Source organism: Pipra filicauda, unplaced genomic scaffold (genome assembly GCF_003945595.2).
Source record: "Pipra filicauda isolate LSUMZ 115617 unplaced genomic scaffold, ASM394559v2 scaffold650_size186552_pilon, whole genome shotgun sequence".
Taxonomy (NCBI): Eukaryota; Metazoa; Chordata; class Aves; order Passeriformes; family Pipridae; genus Pipra; species Pipra filicauda.
In genome coordinates, this window is record NW_024104810.1 from 73,532 (window position 1) to 86,116 (window position 12,585).

Genomic DNA, 12,585 nt, shown 5'->3' on the forward strand with positions numbered 1-12,585 from the left:
CTGTATTTAGACTGGCAGTGCTGCTCAAGTTAATCACTGTGGGCATATTCTAAGATACTTCTAATACATCAAGACATACAGCCAAGGTGATCTTTCAAGGATGTCTCAGTGCAGGTTTCTGCAAATGCACATTCAGGAAAGCATTCCCTTTGTGTGGGATACTCTTCCCAAAAGGGACAGACCTTGCAGCTTGCTGACCTCTACAGCATTGGCTTTAGCATAGTAAAAGGCAGAACTCTCACCACTTCTTTCCCCACTGCCCTGGTGTTTCTTTCGGAAAGAAAACAGCTAGAGCAGACTGTAAATGACAAAATCTACTAAGGAAAAATCATCAGTAAGGGCAGTCATTAAGGAACTGGCAGATAGAATGAGTGAAAAGATACAGTGCTGTTCTTCCCAGTGCCCGCTTATTTTCTTCATGATTGTTTTCCCTTTGTCCAAATCAGTGGGCAATAAGAAAGGGTATCTTTGCATTTGCTTTACTTTCTGCCTGACACCAAAATTCATTGCTTTGTAATAGGATCATCAGGATAATTTTCTCAAACTTCTTTGTGATAAAGCCCTTCAGAAGGATATACTCACTTGAACTGAGGGGAGAGGAGTTTTACTTTTAATTTTTTGAGATATGAAAGGTAGGCCAGAGGGAAAGGCTAAGTCACTCTGCAGTGTAAATTTAAAGGCAGAAGGAAATGACTGAAATGAACACAGAACACCATAAGTCTATAGGAAAGTTCCCTCCATCAGACACAGTGAGGAGGAAACCTGGGAAGCCCTTTCCCTTATCAGAACAGATGGCCTGTTGTATGCAAGGAAATCCTGCAACAAGAATACAATCCATTTGTGCAGAATCTACTCAGTTTTTGCACCATCCTGGGAATTTATTAAAAATATTTACATTGTGCATGGATCACTCTGGGGGTAAACTGGGCTCCCCAATTTTGCACAGTAATTCCTATGCTTTTTGGGTTAGCTAATGAGGACTAATCCTGACTTCACTAGAGACTGTAACTTTTGGTACCTTTGAAATACACCTCATCTCTAATAGATAAACTTGCCTGAGTAGAGAAACAGGCCTGAATTGAAACCCAAGTGCAGGTATCCTTCTCATTTCATGAACAAAAGTGATGTAACTTTTATTTTCACTGACTTTTCTTGTTCTTATAATACTGACAATGGAGAATACTATCAGGCCATATCACAACTCAGGTTGAAAACTGAATTTTGCTCAACACTGAGTAACACAACAGAAGGACCCCATGTCTTGAAAGGATCCTGGTTCCATCTTTATTTTTCCCTTGAGGAGCAGAACATGTGAGTAATATAACAGTTTGATATTAAATTACTGCTCAAACCAGAATAGATTCAAAGGAGATGTGCCTTAAACCAATTCTGATTTTCTGACTCAAAAATGAAAAAATCCAAAGTGCAGTCCTTGTAATTATACCAATTTGTATATCTCTGCTGACATTTCTGTTCATATCTCTATTGTCTGTCAGGCATACAGTGCTAAGATAGCATCAGCACTCTATCTGTAGAGTTTTGTTTGTAGCTTATTTTGCACTATTGGGGTTTTTTTTGGTGCAGTGCACTGTCTTCTATTTTCTCCTGAGCACATATTCAGCATGGTGCTTAAAGACTCATAGTCTTTTGAATTTTGAATTTTCAGCTTTTGAATTTTCAACTCTGGAAGTCTAGGGGCAGGAGAAGGACAGAGGAGACTTGACATGGAGACTTAAAAATTGCAAAACTCTAAATACATGGTTCTTCTGAGGAGCTGATGACTTGCAGCCACTACTGACTTTTGCCAGTATTGTAGGGACTTGGCACCTCTGAGGATTGTCATTGTTTATCCACTTCTTCATGAGGGAATAACCTGAGATTTTGTGGGGGGGAGAAGATGATAAGTAATATTAAACATATCCATTACTTGTTAGCCACTCAGGTGTCTCTTTCTGTCCGACCGCATGCAGATGGGCAGTGAAGCAGCTGCAGATGGAAGAGCCCTAAGACCTGACATGCAGCCAAACCCAGCCTATGTTCATGAAAACAGGTGTCACTGTGTTCTCTCTTCTATTGAGTCTTCCCTTCAACCTCCTCATCTTAGTGCCTCAACAGAATCAATCACTTTCTAATTAACTAGTCAGATTCCAACGCAGTTTGCCAAAATTTTATTATCCTGCTCTAAGAGTTATAGCATACAATTATTTATTCAAGTTTCTACTGCTCCCACTTTGATGGAATTGGGTGAAGGAATCTCTTTCTGGGAGCCTAAGGGAGCTCTGTAATGAGAAACAGTTGCAGGAAGGTGAGTAACCCTTTTGCTTCGCAGGGTTTGCAACATGAGGAGAAAGGAACAAACACATGTGCTCCCTCTTTATGTTCCAGCATCCAGGGGGAAGAAATTAAAGCAAAATCCAGCTTCCACATGTATTTCTCGGGTTTATGGTTAGATTTTTTTTTTCCTAATTGGGAGTAAAAAAATTATCCATTTTAGGGTGTTACAGTAATATTCTCACGTGAGGTCAGGCCCCTAATAAGCAGTGTAGAAGCAAATATAAGACAATATTCTTTAGAAGAGTTGGACATTACAGTGCCAAGTGCAGTAATGCAAGGTATCATGACACTACCTCTGCTGAACATTGAAAGTTTTCATGCAACATGTGCACAGTTTGGGGGTCTTGAGAATGGGATTTACAAAAGACAGCATCTTGAGTGGGGAATGAACTGAACACAGTGTCAAGAAATGCAGATGTGAAGAAGACGGCCTCAGTTTTTCTACTTAAAACTAGTAAGGTGTCAATGTCTTGACTTCAGTCACACAGCTGTAATCACAGCAGCAAGCTTTCTCCTGACCTGAGATACGTAAGGTAGCTCTATCCTCTTTCTTAAAAAAATGGTAGGAAGAAAGCTTTGTCATAACTGAAAGGTGGAATGTTTTTCAGAAGGGTGTAAGAGCTATTATAACGTCTTCATTTTGGTTTATTTGGTATGTGGACAGAGATTTGATGTATGTGTATCCCAGATGTTAACTACTGGACTAGGAAGTTATATGCACCTTCTTTTTTTCCTCCTTGAGAACACAATCATTTATGTGACATTTCAGCAACAGAGACAGAGATACACCACAGACTGCCTAACAGTTCGGTGAGATTGAAGGCAGTGAGCAGCCCAAAGGTTTTGCACGTGCTCCAAACACTTTGGTACAGCTGGTGTTCTGCTGTGACCCAAAACTGTATGTCATAGGAATGATAAAGTTACCAACAAGTTCCTTTGTCTATGCCAGCCAGACACAAGGAAGGCTTGAGTTTCTGTGCCAAATTACTTTAGCTTGTGCCTGTGGTGCCTATAAGGTTGCCCTTCAAACTCCTTTACCTTCACAGGTACAAGGAGAAGCCAACTGTTGCCTGCTGGGGTCAAGCAAACATGAGCTAACACAGGGGAAGAGACAGAGCCTGGGACACACATTCAAATCCTGAAACAAACAACATAGTGATCCAGTTGTTACTTCCCTTGTTCTGCTCTGGTTAGGTTGTATTTTGGCAACTCTTAACAAGGCTCATCCCTTTTCCCCAGTGCCTGGGGGCAGCGCATGTGCGTGGCACAGTCCTTTCCACATTGCCGTAGGGGCCATAGACCTGGCTTACAGGTACTCCCCCATTCTCTAAGACAGTGGGCCATGCTGCTGTGGAAAGACTGCCTCTGCCTTCGCTAGCTGTGCCAGCAAACAGCATGCTGCAGAGTGCTCCTATGCTGCACTGCTACAGTGGGACCATTGCTTTACATTTATATCTGCAGGAAAAGGCCAGGGAAGAAAGATTTTGGTTTGCTGACACTCTCTCAACTGCCTCTGGAAAATTATTCTGCCAGAGAGATTCCCAAACTGAAGCCACTTCCTCTTCCATATTTCTGTGTGTATTCACAACTTGAATTAACTCAGTGTTTTAAATAACACCATCAGTCAGATAATGAAGCATGCAACTATGTATGCTAGAAAGAAATGGAAGAGAGAAGAAAGCAAATTTCTGAGTGTGGTTCCTATATTACTTTAAGTCAATAAGTCTTTCTTGTTAAAATTGTCAGCCATGATGAATCTGATTCTTATGCTATTTTATTGGGAAATTAGGAATTTAATGGGCAAAGGCTGCTTTGAGATTATAAAATAACTTGAAGTGCCAAGTGAAAGGTAAGTCAGTTGAAGACTACAGTCTTCAAGAAGATCAGAAAAAGATGAAAATAATCAAACTCACCTCAAGTCTGTTGAATGCAGCCCTCAGGATCTGTGTTTCCCTCTCGCTCTCAGGAACAACTCGTATGACTTTATCACTGCCAATAATAGAACATTAAATTGATACTTTAAGGCTCTTTGCAGCAGCACAATGTGATGGTAAATAGGTTCAGACAGCTACAATAATTGTGCTCTTTTTCAGCATCTGCAAAATGTCAGGTGAACTGGAACTCTGCTTCTAAACTTGGCACCTTGGATTATGCACTTCCATAGAAATTGTTTGCTCTTTATAGATCAGTGCCATCTTGACCCTCCATTTCCATGTAAATGCCTTGTTCATTCCTTCTAGGTTAAACCATTCAAGCTGACATCTTCCATACTGAGTATCTGCCTCAGATCAAAACTACTGTTTTTTTTTCAAAGCAATTAATCTGTTTCTGAGGAAGAGATTAGGTAAGATACATTGCTTTTTCTTGTTTAAATCTTTAATGGGCTTTGAAAAGTCCAGTGTTCTCATGCATTAAAAAGGGGACAATTTTAGAAAAGAGGTCATCTTCATTGGGGCATGCCTTTTGGTTTATCCATTAAAGCTTGCACAAATTTCATGAAATAAATAGCTGCTCATAGATGGTCAGAAGATTCTAGGTAATAGCAGCTGGTTTTGTTCACTTTCTTTAGCAGAAACTGAAATAAGGTAGCTTTAGATAAGATATTAGGAAGAAATTCTTTACTGTGAGGAGCACTAGAACTAGTTGCCCAAAGAAGTTGTGGCTGCCCCAACCCTGGAAGTGTTTGAGGCCAGGTTGGATGAGGTTCTGAGCAACCTGTTCAAGTGGAAGGTGTTCCTGCCCATGGCAGGGGGGTTGGAAATATATGACCTTTAAGGTCCCTTCCCATCCAAACTATTCTGTGATTCTATGACCTCTGGCAAAGAGGAAACAGGAAACCGAATGACCATTCAATGACTACCATCTATGTAATGAACTACGGGAGGCTGGAGACCACAGAAAATATAGCAGCTGATCCTGTAACTAAGATGTCAGCCATACACAAGAAGGCTCACATGGCCAACGTTGATTCTGGAACTTTCCTACATTTTGGGGTTTTTAATTTGTACTTTTGATAATCCTCTTTCAAGAGACCTTGGAGGTCATGCATATCTTTATTTCTACAGTTCTATCCACTAGCCAGAATACCTTTTAAATAAATTATGTACAGTTTCTGCATTATCTGGGAATTTTACACTGTAGAGTTTCCCTTGACATCGAGATGTTGGTCCCATAAATATACTGTGAGCTCTCCTATTTCACTGAAGCTTCTGAGTCTGATGAGAAGATATTTGGCTAACTAGAAAGACCACTGGTGAGTGTTCTGCTGCTAGCCTCACTGTTTTAGGGAGGGTCCCAAGCTGCTTCTGTTCTCAGCAAGCAGGTGCCAGGTCTTGCCTTTGGTGTACTGCAGTTTCTGCACTATCTGGGAATCATTTCCCCTTACCCCCATTCTTCTTTAGTCTTTTCTCTACAGTCAGCATCTGCTCCCCTTTGTTAGCCTCTGATCCTTCTTTCTGTCTCAGCTCTCCAGTTTTGGTTCTCACCTCTGCTGAGTTTTCCCTGCAGTCAGGTCCCAAGCCTCCCAACTCCTTCATGGCCTTAAAGTTTTTGGTCCAGTTGCAACAACATGCATGTAGCCAGGGATGTGGACCTCAGTCTTGGCTGCTGTTGACCTTACTTGACAAATGGTTTATGCCTAAGAAAGATTTCTGAAAGCACTCTTGTTGTAATTTGGCAGCTATAAAAATTTAGGGGAAATTACTATGCTTCCAAGACAAGTTTAACCTCCTGTATAGGAACTTACACAGAAAGGAATAAGCCTCTTAGAGCACTACAACTGCTACATCTTTTCAAGGAAAATAGATGCTTTTAATTTATCATACATACAATAGTAATATTCTTTCCCATTACTCACTTCTTTCAGAGTATTAAATTGCTGTTAAGAACAAAATGAGCAAAAAGAAGTAATGATTGCCCAGGACATGTGAAGTCAAAGTAACTAATAAAGATTCATTGGACATTTGTGGAAGGATTGGTACAATCAACATATAAAAACCAGATTTTAATGAAATAAGTAGCTAAGCATGTGTTACGCAGCTGTAATGGAATTTCAAAGGAATGGATATCACTTAGGTACAGTCTCGAATTAATACACATCACTCTAAACTGTCTTGCATTAGCTCAGTAACTCTATCATTTCCAATGTGATGAAAAACCTGCCAGAAAAAAGAGGAAAATACTGGTGCTCTGACACACCGATCACTTGACACATTGTTGGGAAATGCCTCAAGATGTGTCTGGGTCTGCTGCTAGAGAGCTCAAGCAAGCAGTTTAGCATACCTGCTAATGTTAGTATTTTATTAAAAGATGGTTAAGCCATTACAAGGCACTTCCAATTTTTGTGCATGCAAGTTGCAGGAATAAACTGAATTCCTGAGAACTCTCTGCTAACACCCACTTCTGCAACCTGGCTAGCCAGTGGATAAGCATTATACATTCTTGAAAAAAAGCGGATACCAAATCTGACTTTACTGCTGATATCTACCAATCAAAGAACAGTCCTAAGTTAATTTTTTAGTTTTACAGCTTTCCTAGTTACATTTTACATCAAAGAAATCAAATGATTACCTTAAACTCTGTGCAATACCCATTGAACTCACGGTAGAAATGCAAGAACCTACCCACTATTTAAAAGCCAACAACAAAATCTACCAGATCATGGACTAATGTGGTTGATATATGGCAGCTGTACCCCAAACACTAAGGACTGCCCCTTGGTGAGGTCCCCTGCCATCCTTCATGTTGAGATGTTAAAGAAAAAGAAGCAAGTGAGCATATATACATCTAGGGAAAGTTGTGTTGCCTGCAGACATATGTCAGCAATCTGCTGATTTATGCAGCTGAGGTTATTTTTCTAACCATAATGTCTCTAAATCTCTTTTTTGAAGGCTATTTTTTAAAATTTCTAAACAAACAGCAGGATGGGATATATTTTGTAGAAATTAATATAGAAATTTACGTCCACCATGACAAACTTTCAATTTATCCCTAGCAACTAGGCTAATAGAATTTAAATCTAGGATTAAATGAGATCTTTAGAATTTTGTGTAAACACAGTTGAAAGCCTTTGCCAAGAGCAAAACACAGGCTTTAGTAAATGGACTGACTGACTGAGAGTAGTGAGCAAAGAGTAGAAGCCAGACGGCTGATGTCCCCGGGGACAGCCTTATGTCTGAGCAAAATGGGTGACCAGCTGTTGACCAGCACTGACATGCAATGTCTTTTTTTTTTTTCCTTCATTACCCTCTTATATTTTCAAGAACAGCATGAAAAATTACACAGCTGCTTTTGAAACACAGAATATACTACATGGCTTTAGGAAGGGTGATACTCCCTGACGCCAGTGGGAACTAAAACCTATTGGTTTATATCTTTGGCTTTTTCATTTACTTCTTTTCCATTTACTTCATAGTTTTACTCATCTATGAACAGACCAGACGGATTCAATGAAATCATTCTGCAGCACATCTATAACTTCTTTACTGATGGAATTAGTAGCTCTCTCTCATGAAACTTCCCTGCTAAATCAAATGGCATGAACTGCATTTATGTAAATTCCTCATTTCCTCCAGGAAAATCCTTCTTATTGTTTTATTTTCCTGACTAATGTGAACCTTAATCAGATCTCTGCTCTCCCATGGAATTCAATAAAAGTATGTTTACAAAGGCTTTACAAGTATTTTAAACACAGTTTAAGGAATGATATGCTATAAATCAAATACCTATAGAAAAAATAGCAAAGAAAATAAATCCCCACCTATAGGCATTCATTCCTAAAGGTAGAGGAGGGACTATAGTTCTTGAGAACAAGATGCCTTAGTTGTTGCACTTAAGTGGTTCAGTAAGGCTGAACAACACATCTGAAAAGAGCTACAACATGAGAGCCTCTTGTCAACTCCCAATTTGCCATATCACTCGCGATGAAAGATCAATAGCTTCATTACTTTTTCTCCACTAAATTCTGATAGTCAAAAGGTTAAAAAAATATTAAAATATTAATGTTTTTTCCTCTCTTCATTACTGGGATGAAGAATTTTAGCAGGGACTCAGTCCTGTTACAAAATCAAGTTACTTAAATATGGCTGGGCTTCTTCCCAAGACCTGATGGGGACATCTGGAAAGAGAATTTTACAAAACTTCCTGAGCCCTTCATTATGGTTTTCTGTATTACAGCAGATGCTGATCCAAACAGAAGAGAACACCATTTGTATTGTCTAGATAGCAATGCTTATATTTTCTGCCTTTTAGTTATTAAGGCTGGAAAACTGATGCCATTCCTAGTATAAGGAAGAGCTAGATAATCTATAATTTTTAATGAAAAAGACATGCTTGGGTATTGCAGGCAGAAATGCTGAGGAGGCAAAATATGTTATTGCATTATATTTATCAGTATAGCACAGATGACTTCTTGGAAATCTGAACTTTTATGCAAGTTGCCTGCTAATTCCCAGGCATGGGATATCTGATTTTCATGGATTTTTTTCAGGTGCAAAAAGAGTTTCTTTACCCAAGCAGGAAACCTTATGGACTAAAGCAATGCTGTATTACTAGCACTCTTCCTTTAAACAGCTTCATCCCAGAAACAGATGGTATGGAAAGGTGAATGTCTGCAAATATTCCAGTTTTCATTCCAACTAAGGAACGATGCTTTTCCAAGCAAAGTTGGAAGCGCTGGATACAGGGCCACCTCGCTTAAACACAGCAAGTGGGAATATGTTGCTTCAGTGCACGCCTCTCTCTCAGAAAAAAAATCCCAACTGCATATAGTAATGAATACTGTCATGGTTTCACCAAGTGTCATCCAGTTGTGTGCAAATAAAAGAGAGTAAGGAGGCAATGATTCGGGGCAAAAAAAGAAAAGAAATAGCAAGACCAATACACACCTAAGACAAACAAACAGACCAAATTAAGAAAGTGGATAACAAGGAGATATTGAGCTAACTCAATATCCAGGGGAGGCTGCAGTAATCTGCTAAATGAAACATCATGTATACTTGTGCAAATTCCCTTCCAAAGAAATGTATTGTAATGACATGTTTGCATGAAGCAGCTGATGATCATTTAGCTTGGACATAATCCTTCCAATGGCATACTATATGAAGCACTGCCACTTTTACAGAAAGGATCATCATCATTCTGCTAACAAATTATTTAAACGAACTTCTGCCATAAGCCCCATCTACTTCTTTATTCCCATGGCTCACATATTTCTCCAGTGAGTTGGTCTGTGCTTAGTAGGGAAGAAATGAGTAGACGGTGATGCTGTTAGGCCTGGAATGGGCCTGACAGTACCAGGATGCTCATCTGTCTGTCTGGGTGCTCCTCCACGCAAACAATAAAGCTTCCCTCCATCCTCCCTCTTCATCTTGACTGCAGAGGCATGTTGAACTTGTGTGGTGTGGCCAGACAAGCTTGGTTTAATGTCCTGATTAGGCAGTAGCAAATAATCACTTCTCAGCCAGTGCCTCTGAACAGAGCTGATTACATCTGCTCCAAATATTATACTCCTTTTCTTGTTCCCCACGCTTGTACCTTGCTTTCTCTCCCCATCTCTCAAATAAACAGCTCAGCCTTAATTACTTTTCCTCAATTGGTCCCAGCTTTGTTACACCCGTACCCAAAATGGGTATTTCTAGGTAATCTCAGGTTCATATGGTATTACTGACAGGATTGCCTAGATATTGTTGCCCACAAAATGCCCCCAGTATTCCTTTTTCAACTGCCTGTGGAATTCAACCATTTCTCAAATACCCCCTCCTTTACCTCCTGCAAGATCCAGTTGTCCTTCACAGTGCTCTCTTAATTTTTTCAGCTTCTCACATTGTCATCTCCAGTAATTTCTCTTGTCATATCCCATAGTTTATCCACGCCCAAATCACTTATCTTAACCTCAGGCCAGAGTCTAGTCTACATGCCTGCTAGGCCACGTCTAGTCTAGGCCACGAGCTGCACGTGCTTACAGCTCCCATCATGCTGAAAGTCCATACAGAATCTCATACGCCTTTATGAACTTTAAAGCTACGTCAGTTCATTCTAAGCTGCACGTATGTTTTCAGACAACTGCAGCAACTGTTTCTAAATTAAGTATCTCAGGACTCCGTGCAGCAGATCTGTTCTTGACCTCAGTGAAATCAACAAAGGAATTCAATGTTTGAAAGAAGTTTGTTACAGAATTTAGATATCAAGAGCAGAAAGCTGAGGGGGGGAATGGTTCAGTGTTAGAGGCCTACGTTAGACTTCTTGTACTCCAGCTTCCTTTAAGACCATGAACAAACTATCACAGACCATCTACCAACGAGATTAAGAGCAGGCTTGGCAGAAGGTTTCCTATACTGAGCTCTGTATGCTTTATATCCACACTGTTGGCTGCCATTGATGTGTGAAACCCACACACTGTGTATTTGGTTAGAGATATTTGCTGGTGGATTGGTTTGTCTGGTCCCTCTCTTCCCCATCTGTTTCAATGGCCTGAGAAAGAGTCTGGGCTCTGTCCTGGTAGGTGTGCTTAAAGCACGGGTAGTTGCCAAAGCCTGGCATTCAGCCTGACTCTGAAACTGAGTGCACACCTGCCTGTAAAGCATGATGGACCAGCTGGGCCTTACAGCTATGTTTAGCTGATGGTGTACACATGGTTCACCTCCCTGCCCCTGTAACCAGGGATGACATCATCCTTTAAACTTGTGGGGATATTGAGAGAATAAATAAACTCATGACTTTTAAGCTTGCTGATGTCTTTGGTAATGGGAGCAAGGCAGGGACCATAGATGGAAAGCACTAAATACAGCTTTCACAGAAGAACAAAATTCTGCAACTCTTAAAAGTCTTGAAGCATTGTGCATTTACTCCATAGACTTCAACAGTGTTGAAAGAAAAAAGCTTTTTTCCCCAAAAAGTTAGTATTTTCCACATCTTCAAATTTTTCTATACATGATAACATGGATAATTTGGCAAAGTCTTGTCTGTATGCAAAGATGGTGTGCAGAGAACCCTTATTTTTCAAGGTTCACTGAAAAATTAGTAAGTATAGTACTTTCATGCTTTTCCACACACAATGAATTCACATTTGTAAAATAATGAACAGCAAAGAGTCCAAACAAGAGATGTCCATGCTCTCTTGCTTTGGAGACAGCTATGAAATTGTAAAATATGCTCAAAGGTTGGAACTAAACCTCATCTTGCTGTTGTTCAGTCAAGCTACAAACCTGGAAATATAAAGTACTATATTTTCAATGAAAGCAGTCTTCTACAATCTTTAATGACAATTTTAAACTGATAAAATTGCCTAAATTATCACCACTGAATACTAAACCTTAATATTTAAAATTGATTTACCATATAACCCAGAAGTAAATAAAATAACTATTTTCTGATACTAATAAAGAGCTTACCACACACTAGTGTAAGGTCTAAAACCTTTAGAATATTTGAAGTTTGTAGAAAACCTTTTAATTATAGAACACACAAACTATGTGGACTTCACTTTTTATGAGCTACAGTTTTACTGGACCATGACCTTTACTTAATCTGTACTTGCCACAGCAGGCAAATACCTGCACATTTTCAACTCTGTGACAACCACTGAATAGGATATGCAATTTATCTGCCTTAATGACTTCTTCTCGAGGACCAGACAATCCTTCAATCTTTAAAAAACAGAAAAGAAGAAATTTTAACTTTCATTTTCTTAAGACATGCTCTTCACTCAAATTTCTATTTATTTTTCTTTTCTCCCCCTCCTTCCCCCCCCCAAAATTTAAAGAGAATCTCTATAGGCAGCCCAGAAAAAAACTTGCCTAATTTGTTATATAATTTCCTTTAACAGCAAAGAGGAAGATCTTATTATCAGTAGGTCTTTTCTAATAGTACTCTGTTCCTCTCATTGTTTGCAATGCATTCAATCCAAAATTATTTCCATCTTTGTAGAAAAAATTTCATAGAATAAGAGAATAATTTTGTTTGATGGGATATCTGGAGATGATTTCATCAGATGTCTTTGTAGCTCTTCTCTTCATCTGTTCATGTTTTTTTGCTTTCAAATATGGACCAAAAGCACTGTGTAAACTTTGTTACTCCTTTGAAAAGTCTCCTATAAACTCAATATTATGGTCCTAACACACTGGAGCTCACAGTCATCCTTTGGCTGAATAGTACATTGCTATTTTTTTTCTCCTTGATCCAACCCAAGGATTTGCAGTAACAGGGAGAAAATATTGAATGAATGATCTCAAATGTAGGATCTCAAATTTGAAC

At 39.3% G+C, this 12,585-nt stretch overlaps 1 protein-coding gene across 1 annotated transcript in view; it reads right to left on the reverse strand.

Moving 5' to 3' along the window:
• CPA6 (carboxypeptidase A6) overlaps window positions 1-12,585 on the reverse strand; it is an 81,660-nt gene that overhangs the window by 41,628 nt on the left and 27,447 nt on the right. Inside the window, exon 2 of the mRNA XM_027748218.2 lies at window positions 4,248-4,323. Coding sequence (XP_027604019.1) covers window positions 4,248-4,323 — 76 coding nt within the window. The remainder of the gene's footprint in view (window positions 1-4,247; window positions 4,324-12,585) is intronic.